This window comes from Myxocyprinus asiaticus, chromosome 22, assembly GCF_019703515.2.
Source record: "Myxocyprinus asiaticus isolate MX2 ecotype Aquarium Trade chromosome 22, UBuf_Myxa_2, whole genome shotgun sequence".
Taxonomy (NCBI): domain Eukaryota; kingdom Metazoa; phylum Chordata; class Actinopteri; order Cypriniformes; family Catostomidae; genus Myxocyprinus; species Myxocyprinus asiaticus.
Window position 1 is genome coordinate 20,488,712 of NC_059365.1, and position 16,530 is coordinate 20,505,241.

At 37.5% G+C, this 16,530-nt stretch overlaps 1 protein-coding gene across 1 annotated transcript; it reads right to left on the reverse strand.

Moving 5' to 3' along the window:
* Positions 1–4,150: 4,150 nt before the first annotated feature.
* On the reverse strand, positions 4,151–13,315 carry zdhhc24 (zinc finger DHHC-type containing 24). Its single transcript, XM_051649024.1, has 3 exons — positions 12,573–13,315; positions 11,933–12,210; positions 4,151–4,914 (listed from the first exon to the last, which is right to left on the reverse strand). The coding sequence occupies exons 1-3, from the start codon at positions 12,875–12,877 to the stop codon at positions 4,622–4,624; spliced, it is 876 nt and encodes a 291-aa protein (XP_051504984.1). The 5' UTR covers positions 12,878–13,315; the 3' UTR covers positions 4,151–4,621.
* Positions 13,316–16,530: the final 3,215 nt, after the last annotated feature.

Consider the following 16,530-nt stretch of genomic DNA (forward strand, 5'->3'; position numbering starts at 1 on the left):
GGACAGAGCAGCGCGATTGCAAAACAGGTGCGTTCACTCGGAGCGTCCATCATTACAGCGCTGCAAGAACCAGTGAGAAGCACAGCGCGAGCGCGGAAAAGCTGCATTTCGCCGCCGAACCGGTCTCAAGCTCTCGACGCACACCACTGATCATTACAGTGCTGTCTGCGAGAACGTCTAAGTTACATACGTAACCTCGGTTCCCTGAGAGGAAGGGAACAAGACATTGCGTGCTAACGCATATGAGGAGTTGTCCTTCCACACAAACTATTTGAAACATCTCTACAATAAAGCCAATATTCTAATATTGGATATGGTGTTTGAGGCCTGCCCTTTTAGGCGCGAAGCTGTCTGCTATAAAAGCAGGTGAACAAACACCATTCCTCAGAATTTTCTGACTGAGGGACAAGGAGCGCATCGCTCGCACCTCAAAAGAATTCTGAGTTTTGCAGTGCGGCCAGCGTTCGCAAGGTCTCGTTCCCTTTGTTTCAGGGAACCGAGGTTATGTACATAACCGAGACATTCCCTTATGACTCCGTACACTTGACATTGCGTGCTAACGCATATGGGGAACAGAATCCCATCATGCCATACTACATGACATGACCTTCCAAAGAGGAAACATGACGCCACAGTCCCACGGGACAGCGACCGACAAGAGTATGCCGCAAGTGAGTGACCCTCATGTTGGGCCAGGAGGGGAGCACTCAGAATTAATATATTTACTATAGTCATATACAGTTGTGCTCAAAAGTTTGCATACCCTGGCAAAATTGTGAAATTTTGGCATTTATTTTGAAAATATGACTGATCATGCAAAAAAAACTTCTAATTAAATATAAAGTCTTTTATTTAAGGATAATGATCATATGAAGCCATTTATTATCACATAGTTGTTTGGCTCCTTTTTAAATCATAATGATAACAAAAATCACCCAAATGGCCCTAATCAAAAGTTTACATACCCTTGAATGTTTGGCCTTGTTACAGACACACAAGGTGACGCACACAGGTTTAAATGGCAATTAAAGGTTAATTTCCCACACCTGTGGCTTTTTAAATCGTAATTAGTGTCTGTGTATAAATAGTCAATGAGTTTGTTAGCTCTCACGTGGATGCACTGAGCAGGCTAGATACTGAGCCATGGGGAGCAGAAAAGAACTGTCAAAAGACCTGCGTAACAAGGTAATGGAACTATATAAAGATGGAAAAGGATATAAAAAGATATCCAAAGCCTTGAAAATGCCAGTCAGTACTGTTCAATCACTTATTAAGAAGTGGAAAATTCGGAGATCCCTTGCTACCAAGCCAAGGTCAGGTAGACCAAGAAAGATTTCAGCCACAACTGCCAGAAGAATTGTGCGGTTCATGCAAGACGACCAAAGACTTTGCATGACCTGGAGGCATTTTGCCAAGACGAATGGGCAGCTATTCCACCTGCAAGAATTTGGGGCCTCATAGACAACTATTACAAAAGACTGCATGCTGTCATTGATGCTAAAGGGGGCAATACACAGTATTAAGAACCAAGGGTATGCAGACTTTTGAACAGGGGTCATTTCATTTTTTTCTTTGTTGCCATGTTTTGTTTTATGATTGTGACATTCTGTTATAACCTACAGTTGAATATGAATCCCGTAAGAAAAAAAGAAATCTGTTTTGCTTGGTCACTCATGTTTTGTTTAGAAATGGTGCATATATTACCAATTCTCCAAGGATATGCAAACTTTTGAGCACAACTGTAATATAAATTTACCCTTTCACGAACCCAGTCAGGAATTTTTAATGTTGAAACGGGGTGGCCGGCGTGCAAATTGCACAAGGAACACTTACGGAACTGCATCTTTAAAAAGACGTGAACATGTAAGCGACTCTTTTATATATATATATATATATATATATATATATATATATATATATATATACATAGTTCACACAATATACAATTGCTTTGATTTGGGTTGGGAAGTTAAGCGGGGCGTCACGTCGGATCTCGCCTAGGGCACCAAGTAAGCCAGAACCGCCACTGGCTGAAGTGGCCAATTCACCAATGAAGCGTCAAGTGGCGAAGCGGAGTGATGTTTGTCATCGTTGCCATGAAGATACCGCCCATTGACTCATGTAGCCGACGGCGAAGCAGTAGAGGGCTTTTAGATGAGAGATGAATCGCTGTCTTGAAGAAATTTCTGAGGAATGGTGTTTGTGCACCTGCTTTTAGAGCGGACAGCTTTGCACCTGAAATGGTGGGGCTCAAACACCATAGCCAATATTAAGATATTGGCGTTATTGTAGAGATTTTTCAACTAGGTCACGTGGAAGGACAACTCCCCATATGCGTTAGCACGCAATGTCAAGTGCACTGAGTTGTAAGAGAACCAGTGAAGCTCGGCAGTTTATAAATGTTGATATTTTGGATTAATATATATATATATATATATTTTTTTTAAGTGTTTAGGGAACTGTTCTGTTTCAGTACAAAAATGCCATAGTTTATTTATCAAAATCATGTTACATCTAACCATGGTAGTGAAGATGTGCTTTGTTATACCATGGTTTTGTTAACCACTGTTTAAAAAAAAAAAAAAAAAAAATATATATATATATATATATATATATATATATATATAAAACTATGGTGAATTTTCATAAGGGCTAATGCAAAATATAATCAAGGGCTTTAAAGCCTGGACCTTTGTGAACTGGTTTTGTTTGCCTGAAATTGGCTAAAAAACAAAAACCTGATGAAAGGAGTCCCAATTTAGTGTAATTAAATATAAATTAGGTGTTAACTTTTTATCGATGTTATAGTTAACCTTCTTGTTGTTAATACCAGTAAATTTACATCTGCAATGCATCCTAACTCAAAATCAATGCCTTACTGTTGAATGAGCATTTCAGTGGGGCAATATTGAGCAAAATATTCAATATTATTGCAATCAAATGAGGTGTTGGTGCCACCAACTGTAGAACTTGGTGGTACCGGTGCCACCGCTCCCAAATGTTAGCCTGGAGCCCTGGTTAGTAGGGCTGTCAATTGGGAAGAGAAACCAAATTTGAAATTTTACTTTAAATATTTTCAAAATTTGAATTGAATTTTAAAGTCAGCTGATTTTTAAATTGACGTTTTTTTCTTAGTCCACAAGGGGGCGCATTGTATACATAAACCATACAGAACCGTGTTATATTATTGCAAAGAACATTCCTTGCTGTTAAAAAAAAAAAAAAAAAAAAGAGCATTTCATTTTCAACTAGTGTGCATAAAACAAAAAGTTTTAGTCGGTCCATATTTTCAAATGTTAAGTCAAAAGTAAAATGAGGGGGAGGTGGGGACGCTTCAATAGACGGTTCACATGATGTTACACTTGTACTGATGCCACAGTATACTACCCCAGACACTATAATAACAGCGAAATACCACATTGATTTTTATTCAGTACAGTTGTATGTAGAGTAGCAATATTAAAAGATAGCAGTGGTATTTGGCTGAACTTGGTGGTGAAGTGGCTCAGACTATGAGCCCAGATCAGACAGAACACAACAGAATGGAACCGAACGCAAGAATCTTGAGACACATGCTTTCTGTTAAACTGTATTTGTTGTGCTGTGTCTAGCCTTTTAGCGCAAGAATGCGATCAATCTGAAGTCATCGTTAGTGCTTGGCACACATCCAAAATTTGAATTTGAATTTTTTTCTTAAATTCAAAGAATATTCAAATTTTTATTTGACAGCCCTACTGGTTAGCGTCATTTGTTTGCCACTTTGTTTGATATTTTGTTGTCTAATGCAATGACATTCATACATTTTTAAGTGTGGCTTAAATGTACAAATATTTATGGGGCCACTTTATCTTTCATTGCATTGTAAAAACATTGTTCCATCTTACATTACACTCTTCCTTCATAGCAATGAATTAAGTGTCTGAAATTAAATGCCCCAAAGCCCTTTCTTAGTGATATGGTCATAAGAATACACTTTAACATGAGATAGATTATTTGTTTTAAAGCAACTAATTTGCAATGCACAATCCCTGTATGTTTGTGTAGGTTCATACAAGTGCCAACTATTACATAAATAATTACTTAAAACAACAACATTAAAGTTATTATTAAGAGTGAAAGAAAACAATATTGTCATAGAAATAAAATGACTTTTATTGTATAACTCGGAAAAATAAATTCATTGACACCTTGGCATATAGTACATTCACATTTGTTTGAGCATAATATTTGGCACGTCATTGACTGTTAAAATAGAAAGAGCATGAGGAGTGCAAAACAGTTCATTCTGGAAAAAAAAAAAAAAAAGAGTTCCCTTTCCAAACAGATTATTTTCTTTTATTAAAAAAAATACACAAAAAAATATTAGATCCACCAAACGAACACCTATTAAAACAAATAAGACTGTTGTAATGAGGAAAATATTTTGTGAAGTGAAACTACAAAGTAAAGTCAATTTCTTGCTGGTTCTTCTGATAAAAAGACAGCTGGTAAGAGCTGGTAATTGTTTGGTGGCAGCGCAGCATGCTACTACTGCTTCAGGCTCAACAACATGCCATTCTGCATAAGCTGGGCCAATAAATTCAAATAACAATGACAATACACCTATCAGTGCACACACCCTTTACTTCTTTGGCTCCAGTAAGCCAGTCACCTTAAAGTTTATACCGTCTCCAGGCAGTGGGGATGGGATCAGTGGACAGAGCCAGCAAATGTACCAGTTTTTGCCCAGGCATTCTTTGATGTTGGCCACTACTCCCAGGCTGTAAGGCTGGCGGGTGGAGTACCACTCACGTGTGGTCTGGCCCCTCAGCATCAGAATCACATGAAAGAACAGGAAGGCAGCAACCAGAAGAAAGCCCACAACACAAGTGTCGGCAATGAATGCAAAAGCGAATGCTCGTGTCGTCACTTGTCCTGTGAGGGGAGAAAAACAGATGTTTAGAGGTATTTTGTGACAATACACTGATCAGCCACAACATTAAAACCAACTGCCTAATATTGTGTAGGTCCCCCTCGTGCTGCCAAAACAGCGCCAACCCACATCTCAGAATAGCATTCTGAGATGCTATTCTTCTCACCACAATTGTACAGAGTGGTTATCTGAGTTACCGTAGACTTTGTCAGTTCTAACCAGTCTGGCCTTTCTCTGACCTCTCTCATCAACAAGGCATTTCCATCCACAGAACTGCCGCTCACTGGATGTTTTTTGTTTTTGGCACCCTTCGGTGTAAATTCTAGACTGTTGTGTGTGAAAATCCCAGGAGATCAGCAGTTACAGAAATACTCAAACCAGCTCATCTGGCACCAACAATCATGCCACCCTCAAAATTACTGAGATCACATTTTTTCCCCATTCTGATGGTTGATGTGAAAATTAACTGAAGCTCCTGACCCGTATCTGCATGATTTTATGCACTGCACTGCTGCCACAAGATTGGCTAATTAGATAATGGCATGAATGTTTCTTTAACAAAAAACATCAGATAAATATGCTTTGCAATGTCACTCTTCACTCCAGCCGACGTAAGAATATTACCCATTCAGTTTATGAGAATATTTTGCCAAAAAAACGCATTGTTTACACCAATTTCCAATTCATTCCTATGGGAAGTTCTGCAAAGCTAGTCAGAGCGAGCAATGTTAACCAAGGGGGGTGGAACTTAGCTTTTTTTTTTTTTTTTTTGTCAATTACCTCACTGTAACTGGGCCAAACTGGCCAAGCTTCTGAACATCAAATAGGCGTCATTGACGTGTAAACGTGCGTAGTCATGTGTTACTCTATAGACCTTATTCAGAGTAACATCAGATTAAATTTTTGATGGGAATGAAAACCAGGCTGTGAAGGATAGATGTAGCATGTGGCATTATTGTTTAAAGCAGTGTTAATCTTTCAGCTGCTGAAATATTGAAAACATCTTTACAATAACTTTTCAGTAGACAAAATCAAAAACAACCCTTAGAACAAAGTTGTGAAAATTAGATGTGATCTAGGACTTTTTGCACTAGGAATGCACCGATATTACATTTTTTGGCTGCTACAGATACCGATTTATAAAAAAATGATAGGCCGATCCTGATATTTTGTCATCCGATCACTGCTTTGCTTAGGAATTATGCTTTCAAAATGTACAAAGAGGTACAAAACTTTTTTTTTTTTTTTTTTTTTACTGTTCTAACAACATATAATTTCCATTGAACATGAATTGGATCTGTTGAACACAGGCCAAAATTGTAAAGAGAGCCACAATGAAAGACAAATAGAACATAAAAAGATAAAAACTAAATGTGAAAACATGATGATTGATGAATTTTGTACTTCTAAAACATTTTGTACTTCTGTGGTTTCAGATCAAAACAATAGAACTCTAATTTTACTAATGTACTAAAATAATTACTTATGTATTTTTTGTATATAATAGAACATTACAACATTCCACAGAAATGTCAACCACATCATGGAAAAATAAAAAGTTTTAACCAAAGGAACAAAGCCTAACCCATTTTAAATTCTGTATTACAGTGGTAACTGATAATGCCATTCAAACCGCTAGAGGGTGCCACTTGCTCACACAGCGCTGACTGAAGCCCTGACTGAAGCACTGAATGCAGACTATTTTTTAAAAATCAGCCTTTAAGGTTTAGTAACTGCACAAGCCCATATTGCGATTTCAATCTTAATTTAATCAATCAATACATTTGTGCTGGTTTCAAAGCATTTGGATGGTTTCCCTCATCATGTAGCCTAAAGGTAAGTGCCACTTTCACAACTGTCGTGTCTGTTTATGGCAGTTTTCCTGCATTAACCCGAGAACGAGAAAGAATAAAAACGAAATAAATTCTTAAAAGTGCCAACCCTTCTACATATTTTGGCTATTATTATTTCTGGATTTATCATTTGAATTAGGGCTGAAACGATTAGTCAATGTTATAGACAACGTCAAAAAAAAAAAATTGTCGACAAAAATTCACACATTTTTGTTTGATCACTTTTAACGTAATGAGATCACAATAAAATCTAATGATGACGCACGAGAGCAGCACTGCAGTTCGCGCCTGACCGAGGAGAGGAAGAATTACACATCACAATCCTCACAATCCAGATGCACTCTAAACTTTCCAAACAGCTCCAGGTGATGTAGATCGCAAAGTATGAGGGAATTATACAAAAATACCAAATAATACAGAAACACTCTTGTTGTGGAATAAGTGAAGCTGGAGCTGCTGCTCCGCTTAAGCAAAACTTGCGTGTCAAGCGTCTTTAAAGGAAACACCCCGGCATTACATCTTAAATGCAGTTATATTTAATGCTTGCAGCTTTAATAAAAGTTCAAATAATACAGAAGCAGATCATGTAATAACCACAAACTCCAAAACTGGCATTTCTCTGTGCGGTCAGCGCCTCTTCTACGAGTTGTGCAAAGTGTCCCAATCTAAGGGGGAGAGATCGAAACTGCACCCGGCTGAGGCACGCTCTGTCACGGGGATGCTCATCCCTCGAGTGCACAGGCTTAATGAAGCTAGATTATAACATGATGGCTCGTAACTTATTGAATCATAATATATGTCACTGTGCATTTCTTGTCGTGAAGAAAATTGGCAATACGCAGCTTTATTAGTGAGGTTTTTTTTGTTTGTTTTTTGAGAGTTAAAGATGGATTGAAGTGAACAAAAAAGGTGAGATAGGGTAGTCTTTGCCCCATTATACAAATACATGTTTGATTTGCTTTGGCTTGTTTTCCAATATAAATATCTAAAACTCCTTTAAAACAGCGTCCATTTTCTTTAGCAGCTATACTGCAGAAGAAAAAAACTGTTATCTGAGAATGATGAATATAATATTTTAAAATATTTGTATTTTTAATATCTAAAAATCCTTTAAAAAAAAGATGCATTCACCTGAGAAACAGCATACAAGATATTTAGACTTGCTTTTAGAGAATAGATCTTGAATACAAGTATATTTTGTCTTTACTGCACTCGCAGAAGTATAACCAAGTGAAAAAATACACTTATATACAAAATACACTTATATTTAAGATACATTCTCTAGCAAGTCTAAATATTTTATATGTTGTTTATCAGGTAAATGTATCTTGTTTTAAGGATTTTTAGACAATTTTAAATGGAAAACAAGACAAAAAAACTTGATAACAATAGGATTTTTTTGCAGTGAATTTCTTTACTGAATTAATCTTAATAAAGTATTTTTTTCCCTTTAATTCAGTGAATGTCATCTTGAGGTATTTTTAAAATATGATCCTCTTTATTAGCACATTTAATGCAACCTTTTAAGTCAGGACATAAGCCTAATAATTGGTTAAGAGCTAATGATTAATCATTGCAATAACTGCAGAATAATCGTTCTAATAATAGTAAGATTAATCAATTATCAAAATAATTAGCTGCATCCCTAATTTGAATTCAGAGTTTTTACACAGTGCCTTACTAATTAATTATAAATAAAACATTGTTTTTTCATATCTGTGTTTTCATGCTATTAACTAATATGCCGATGGTTTTAATTTGAATTCCTCTAAATGACATTCACCTGTCGTCTTAGTTTTATTAGATCTCAGTGCTGCGTTCGATACTATCGACCATAATATTCATCTCAATCATCTAGAATGTATGGTTGGCATCCAGGGTATGGCCCTCCAGTTGTTTTCATCCTATCTAAAAGAAAGGATGTTCTCTGTAAATTTAGGGAATTTTTCTTCTACGTTGGCTCAATTACAGTGTGGTGTCCCTCAAGGGTCGATTTTAGGACCCTTGTTATTTTCCCAGTATATGCTCCCTCTGAGCTCTATTTTTCAGAAGTACAGCATATCTTATCACTGTTATGCTGACGAGTCCCAATTTTATTTCCCAGTGAGTGTAGACAAGAAATGTTCATCTGAGAACGCCCTAAAATGCTTCAAAGACATTAAACATTGGCTGGCAAACAATTTCTTACAATTAAATGAAAGCAAAACCGAAGTTCTGATTTTAGGTTCCTCCATGTCCTCCTTACCTGGCCTGGTTGCCCAGTTAGGTCCTCTGTCGTCCAATGTACAAGATCATGTAAGGAGTATTGGGAGTGATTTTAGTCTCCTCGCTACTTTTCAATAAGCAGATCAGTGTGCTGTTGTCAAGGGTATCTTTTTCCACCTGAAATCTAACGCTAAAATAAAAAAAAATTATTTCCCATAAAGACTTGGAAATTGTGATCCACTCACGTATTACATCAAGGTTAGTCTATTGTAACTCATTGTACATTGGTCTTCCTCAAACTGCGTTATCCCGCCTACAGCTAGTTCAAAACGTGGCAGCTAGGCTTTTAACAGGGTCAAGAAAGAGGGATCACATTTCCCCGGTTTTAGCATCTCTACACTGGCTTCCTGTGAAATACAGGTTTGATTTAAAATTCTGATTTTTGTCTACAAGGCACTATCTGGTCTCACGCCCCAATATACAGTTGTGCTCAAAAGTTTTCATACCCTGGCAGAAATTATGCAATTTTGGCATTTATTTTGAAAATATGACTGATCATGCAAAAAACTGTCTTTTATTTAAGGATAGTGATGATATGAAGCCATTTATTATCACATAGTTGTTTGGCTCCTTTTTAAATCATAATGATAACAAAAATCACCCAAATGGCCCTGATCAAAAGTTTACATACCCTTGAATGTTTGGCCTTGTTACAGACACACAAGGTGACGCACACAGGTTTAAATGGCAATTAAAGGTTAATTTCCCACACCTGTGGGTTTTTAAATTGCAATTAGTGTCTGTGTATAAATAGATAATGAGTTTGTTAGCTCTCACGTGGATGCACTGAGCAGGCTAGATACTGAGCCATGGGGAGCAGAAAAGAACTGTCAAAAGACCTGCGTAACAAGGTAATGGAACTTTATAAAGATGGAAAAGGATATAAAAAGATATCCAAAGCCTTGAAAATGCCAGTCAGTACTGTTCAATCACTTATTAAGAAGTGGAAAATTCGGGGATCTCTTGATGCCAAGCCAAGGTCAGGTAGACCAAGAAAGATTTCAGCCACAACTGCCAGAAGAATTGTTCAGGATACAAAGAAAAACCCACAGGTAACCTCAGGAGATATACAGGCTGCTCTGGAAAAAGATGGTGTGGTTGTTTCAAGGAGCACAATACGACGATACTTGAACAAAAATGAGCTGCATGGTCGAGTTGCTTGAAAGAAGCCAATGCCACAAAAATTCCAGGTTACAATATGCCCGACAACACCTTGACACGCCTCAAAGCTTCTGGCACACTGTAACTTGGAGTGACGAGACCAAAATAGAGCTTTATTGTCACAACCATAAGCGCTATGTTTGAAGAGGGGTCAACAAGTATTGTGCCTCAGTTTATGAGAATATTTTGCCAAAAAAATGCATTGTTTACACCAATTTCCTATTCATTCCTATGGGAAGTTCTGCAAAGCTAGTCAGAACGAGCAATGTTAACAAAGGGGGGTGGAACTTAGCTTTTTTTTTTTTTTGTCAATTACCTCACTGTGACTGGGCCAAACTGGCCAAGCCAGTTACCTGTGGGTTTTTCTTTGTATCCTGAACAATTCTTCTGGCAGTTGTGGCTGAAATCTTTCTTGGTCTACCTGACCTTGACTTGGTATCAAGAGATCCCCGAATTTTCCACTTCTGAATAAGTGATTGAACAGTACTGACTGGCATTTTCAAGGCTTTGGATATCTTTTTATATCCTTTTCCATCTTTATATAGTTCCATTACCTTGCTACGCAGGTCTTTTGACAGTTCTTTTCTGCTCCCCATGGCTCAGTATCTAGCCTGCTCAGTGCATCCACGTGAGAGCTAACAAACTCATTGACTATTTATACACAGACACTAATTGCAATTTAAAAACCCACAGGTGTGGGAAATTAACCTTTAATTGCCATTTAAACCTGTCTGTGTCACCTTGTGTGTCTGTAACAAGGCCAAACATTCAAGGGTATGTAAACTTTTGATCAGGGCCATTTGGGTGATTTCTGTTATCATTATGATTTAAAAAGGAGCCAAACAACTATGTGATAATAAATGGCTTCATATGATCACTATACTTAAATAAAAGACAGTTTTTTTTTGCATGATCAGTCATATTTTCAAAATCAATGCCAAAATTTCAATTTCTGCCAGGGTATGCAAACTTTTGAGCACAACTGTATAAGTGACCTTCCCCTCCCTTACTCACCCACCAGAGCGCTCAGGTCTTCTGATCAACTTCAATTGAGGGTTCCCCGTTGCCACTATAGATCTAAGGGTGACCGTGCCTTTTCTGTGATTGGTCTTAATCTATGGAATAGTCTCCCTTTCCATGTGAGGTCAGCTTCATCATTAACCATTTTTAAATATTCTTTAAAAACATATTTTTATTCTGTAGCTTTTGAATAGATCTTTGAATAGTTTGAAATGGATAAATACATGATGTTGTATTTAAATGTTTTTATTTATTTCATAATGTTTTATATTTCACTTTAAATCAATCTGTTTTATATCACTATCATTTTGTTTGTTTGATCTGTAAAGCACTTTGGGTCAACTTCTGTTGTTTTTAAATGTGCTCTATAAATAAAGGTTGACTTGACTTAATTTGGTCAAAAATTGGCCGATAAATGTTGGCAGCCAATACATCAGTGCATCCCTACTTTGCACCTTTATACAGTTCATAACACTGAAGAGACTGTAAATCTATCCCTCACAGCCTAGTTTTAATTCCCATCAAAATTAAACATGACGGCACTCTAAATAAGGTCTACTTTCAATAAATAGCATTTTTTGACTGGGGTAGAAGTTCTGAAACATGCAGAATGTTTACATAACAAAAATAAAATATCTCAAAAGATGAAAGAACATTCAATAGCTCACGATATGACCCCATTAAGCAGAGCACCATTTAGAGCAGACACACTCATACTCACCAGAGACAAGCATCAGCCAGGGCACAAGCAAAAGCATGACACTGTGAAATGTGACACCCTCCTTCAGGATGACAATGAAGACTTCAGCATTCATCACTACTGCATAAAGCAGCCCCGCCCACATGAAGAACAGACAGCTCAGGAAATACCGGTAATTGCAGAAACCGACACACTGGCCAAAAAACACACAATGGTGATCGCGTCGCAGAACACACACATTGCAATCATAGCAGTGTGAGCATCGTGGGGGAGTGTGTGTCTCGCAGGTGTAACAGTACCTGTGAAAGAAGAAGAAAATAACAAATGGTAACTGTTTATAGACTAGATGACCTTTCTGAACTGAAATGGTGAAAGCCACACAAGCTCAGTAAAAAAAAAAACAACACACTAAAACCAGCCTATGCTGGATGGCTGGTTTTAGAGGTGTTTCTGGCACTTTTTAGCTGCTCAGGCTAGGATACCAGCCTGAATGACCAGCTTAAACCAGCGGAAAAACATCTTAAACCAGCCAAGTCCAACCAACCAGCCTAGGCTTGTTGTAGCTGTTTTTGTTTTTTCAGTAGGATTATGTTGAATGGAGATGAGTATACGTATTAAAACAAATTGTAAGAAAACAATCCAAACAAAACAGACCAATTACCTCCACCCCTGACCCAAAACATCCCCGCCAAGAAACACTCCGCGTATACTTGGGTTAGTTTTCACAAACAATGAAGCATTCCAGGTTATATTGCCCAACATGAAGTACTGAGCGAAGAGATGAATGGCCTTCCATATGGTGGACCACTCGGTCTTCTTTTGAGCTGGCTCAAGGGGAGCTTCAACCAGCACGAGATAGCTGACCTCCGCAGTGATGGAAAACACCAACACAGCGTTCAGCGCGATAGGCAGATGACGGCTGGCTGCCTCCAACTTAGACCACACTTTGCTCGTGAATCTAACCATGTTTTATCTTTAACACCCGCCTGAGGTACTGCCTGTTCAACGTGTATACTACATGTACAGCCACTTCATTCACGTTTGCTCGAATCTGATCACAAAAACGGAGAAATCGCCAACTGAGACAGACATTAGAAATCCTTTAGAAGCCTGTTGGTTAAACGACCATCTGAGAAAAAATAGAATCCACCTATAAAGGCACTGAGAACTCTTATGAATTAGAATGAAGGCTCAAGTAACAATGGCAGCAGCTATCGGTTAGTAATAATAAAATAATTTGGATGAGTTAATCTTTATTTGATACCGACCTATAATTCCATTTAGGAATCGCCTTTTCGACAATAAATGCGGAACGCTGCTGGCTATCTAGCTGCCTTGAACAAAGAACTGCTGGTGCTGGCTACAACAACACTTGGCACATGACAGATCTGTGTTGCAGCTGAAACTGTCCGTCAGAGACAAATGTTGATTACAAGAGTTCCGCGTGTGAAGGTTTTATGGGTCGTGTCAGAGACGAGCACATAAAAAATTTTCAAATGGTACAAACAAGAGTACATATACAAAATTGAAAAACATTGTTATAAAATAAACATGTCAGCGGTATATGGGAAAAAATTAATTGAAAGTGAAGCAACAAAAATGACATTATAGAAAAAGTGTTGTACATAGTAAACAGTTGCCGTTCTTATTGCTTTCAGATTTTTACTTTTAGATATCGTTTCCAAATATGTTTTAATTTCGATTTTAAATTGTTCAAATACAGGTATTTTTTTCAGTCCATTTATCTTTATGTATATAATAACGAGCCATAGTAATAATAATAGAATCACATATAAATACTACATTTTTATCATTATCAATTGAGATTCACTTTAACATTAAATCAGTTTCTTCAAAATTAACAACAATCTATTTCAACTATCTTCAAAAGACTTGCACTTTAGGAAACTCCCCAAATAAATGATTAATAGTCTCAGAGGCATATTTTATTTAGTTATTTGTATTTATTTTTTTACATAAGAAAATAAATAAATAAAAAATAAAAAATAAAAAAATCACACACACACACACACAGTTATCTTCCACATTATCTTTAAAACGCTTTACCACAACTGTCTTAACCTAAACGGACAATCTTATGTGAAAACTCCTTCACTAATCCAGTACTTGTGAGGATCGATGGAGCACTTGTATTAAGATGATTGGGAGAAACGCCCAACATGGCGGATGTAGACAAGAAAGTTTCCGCCTTAAGAGACCGGCTGTGTATCGTTTGGAAGGATGCGTCCTCTGGAGGTCGCATTTGTCGGCCGCATACGTCATCGAGGCTGTCTCGTTTCATTTTTTATTTATAGACACAGCCACAATCGACTCGAAAATGCGCATGCGCATTAGTGATGGGCATTCCGGCTCTTTTCAGTGAGCCGACTCGTTTGGCTCAGCTCACCAAAACGAGCCGGCTCATTTGGCTCCCAAACGGCTCTTTAAAAAAAAAGTTTTGTATTTTTTTCTCGTCAAACAGTTTGCGATAGTTTGACTATGATTGGTGTTAAAACAATTCTAATTAAATTATTAAATAAAATCATACTCTACCTTAACCACAATGTATTTAAAAATGCATTGGTTTGCATTTGCATTTAAAGTATAACTTTTTAATGTATATAAACAAAGTGCACATAAATGTAACATAAATGGATATTACTACTGATTTTAAATGTTTTTGGATCGTAATCTTGACCAACCGTTTTGGAGATTTCAGTCTTTCCCCGTTCATGTAGATAGGTACTTTCATGCCATTTGAATAAAATAAAAAATAGCTGCCCTGGGACGTTCCAAGGATGGCCGCCGAGTGAACTGATTTGCTTTTAAAGCCACTTTGGTCGTGTCTAAAAGGGAACCGTCGGGTTGGGAAAGTGTCGCGAGACTCTCATTCGCTGTCACTAAGGTTAGGATTAGGTTTTAGAATAAGAGTTAAGGTTAGAGTAAGGCTTAGATTTATGGAGTACGGTTTAGAGGTATGTGTATATAGTAGGTTCTGTGGAACTAAACACAATAAACACAGTGTATGAATATCGCATATGACTTTCGCGAGACTTTTTCCAGCCAGACGGTTCCCTTCTAGATACGACAAGCGAGAATGGAGTAGTTTTATGTGAACACCCTTACATTTAAATGTTTAAATTGTAAACAGGAAAACCCATAAAATGCACGATTGACATTATTTATTATCATTTGTATATTTTTCACCAGGCTAAAGTAGTTAAAGTCCAAATTTGGCTTAGAAGTTTCACTTTATTATATACAGTTGAAGTCAGAAGTTTACATACACACAAGTCATTAAAACTCATTTTTTAACCACTCCGCAGATTTAATTTGAGCAAACTATAGTTTTGGCAAGTCGTTTAGGATATCTACTTTGTGCATGACAAGTAATTTTTCCAACAATTGTTTACAGACAGATTGTTTCACTTTTAATTGACTAAATCACAATTCCAGTGGGTCAGAAATTTACATTCACTAAGTTAACTGTGCCTTTAAGCAGCTTGGAAAATTACAGAAAATTATGTCAAGACTTTAGACAATTAGCCAATTAGATTCTTATAGGAGGTGTACCTGTGGATGTATTTTAAGGCCTACCTTCAAACTCAGTGCCTCTTTGCTTGACATCATGGGAAAATCAAAAGAAATCAGCCAAGACCAAAAATAAAAAAAAATAAAAAAATAATGGTAGACCTCCACAAGTCTGGTTCATCCTTGGGAGCAATTTCCAAACACCTGAAAGTACCACGTTCATCTGTACAAACAATAGTATGCAAGTATAAACACCATGGGACCACACAGCCATCATACCGCTCAGGAAGGAGACGCATTCCGTCTCCTAGAGATGAACATAGTTTGGTGCGAAAAGTGGAAATAAATCCCAGAACAACAGCAAAGGACCTTGTGAAGATGCTGGATGAAACCGGTATACAAGTATCTATATCTACAGTAAAACGAGACATATATCGGCATAATCTGAAAGGCTGCTCAGCAAGGAAGAAGCCACTGCTCCAAAACTGCCATAAAAAAGCCAGACTACAGCTTGCAAGTTCACATGGGGACAACGATCTTACTTCCTCTGGTCAGATGAAACAAAAATTTAACTGTTTGGCCATAATGACCATTGTTATGTTTGAATGGGAAAAGGGTGAGGCTTGCAAGCCGAAGAACACCATCCCAACCGTGAAGCATGGGGGTGGCAGCATCATGTTGTGGAAGTGCTTTGCTGCAGAAGGGACTGGTGCACTTCACAAAATAGATGGCATCATGAGGAAGGAAAATTATGTGGATATATTGAAGAAAAATCTCAAGACATCAGTCAGGAAGTTAAAGCTCAGTCACAAATGGGTCTTCCAAATGGACAATGACCCCATGCATACCTCCAAAATTGTGGCAAAATGGTTTAAGGACAACAAAGTCAAGGTATTGGAGTGGCCATCATAAAGCCCTGACATCAATCAGAAAGAAAATTTGTGGGCAGAACTGAAAAATCGTGTGCGAGCAAGGAGACCTACAAACCTGACTCAGTTACACCAGTTCTGTCTGGAGGAATGGGCCAAAATTCCAGCAACTTATTGTGAGAAGCTTGTGGAAAGCTACCCAAAATGTTTGACCTATAT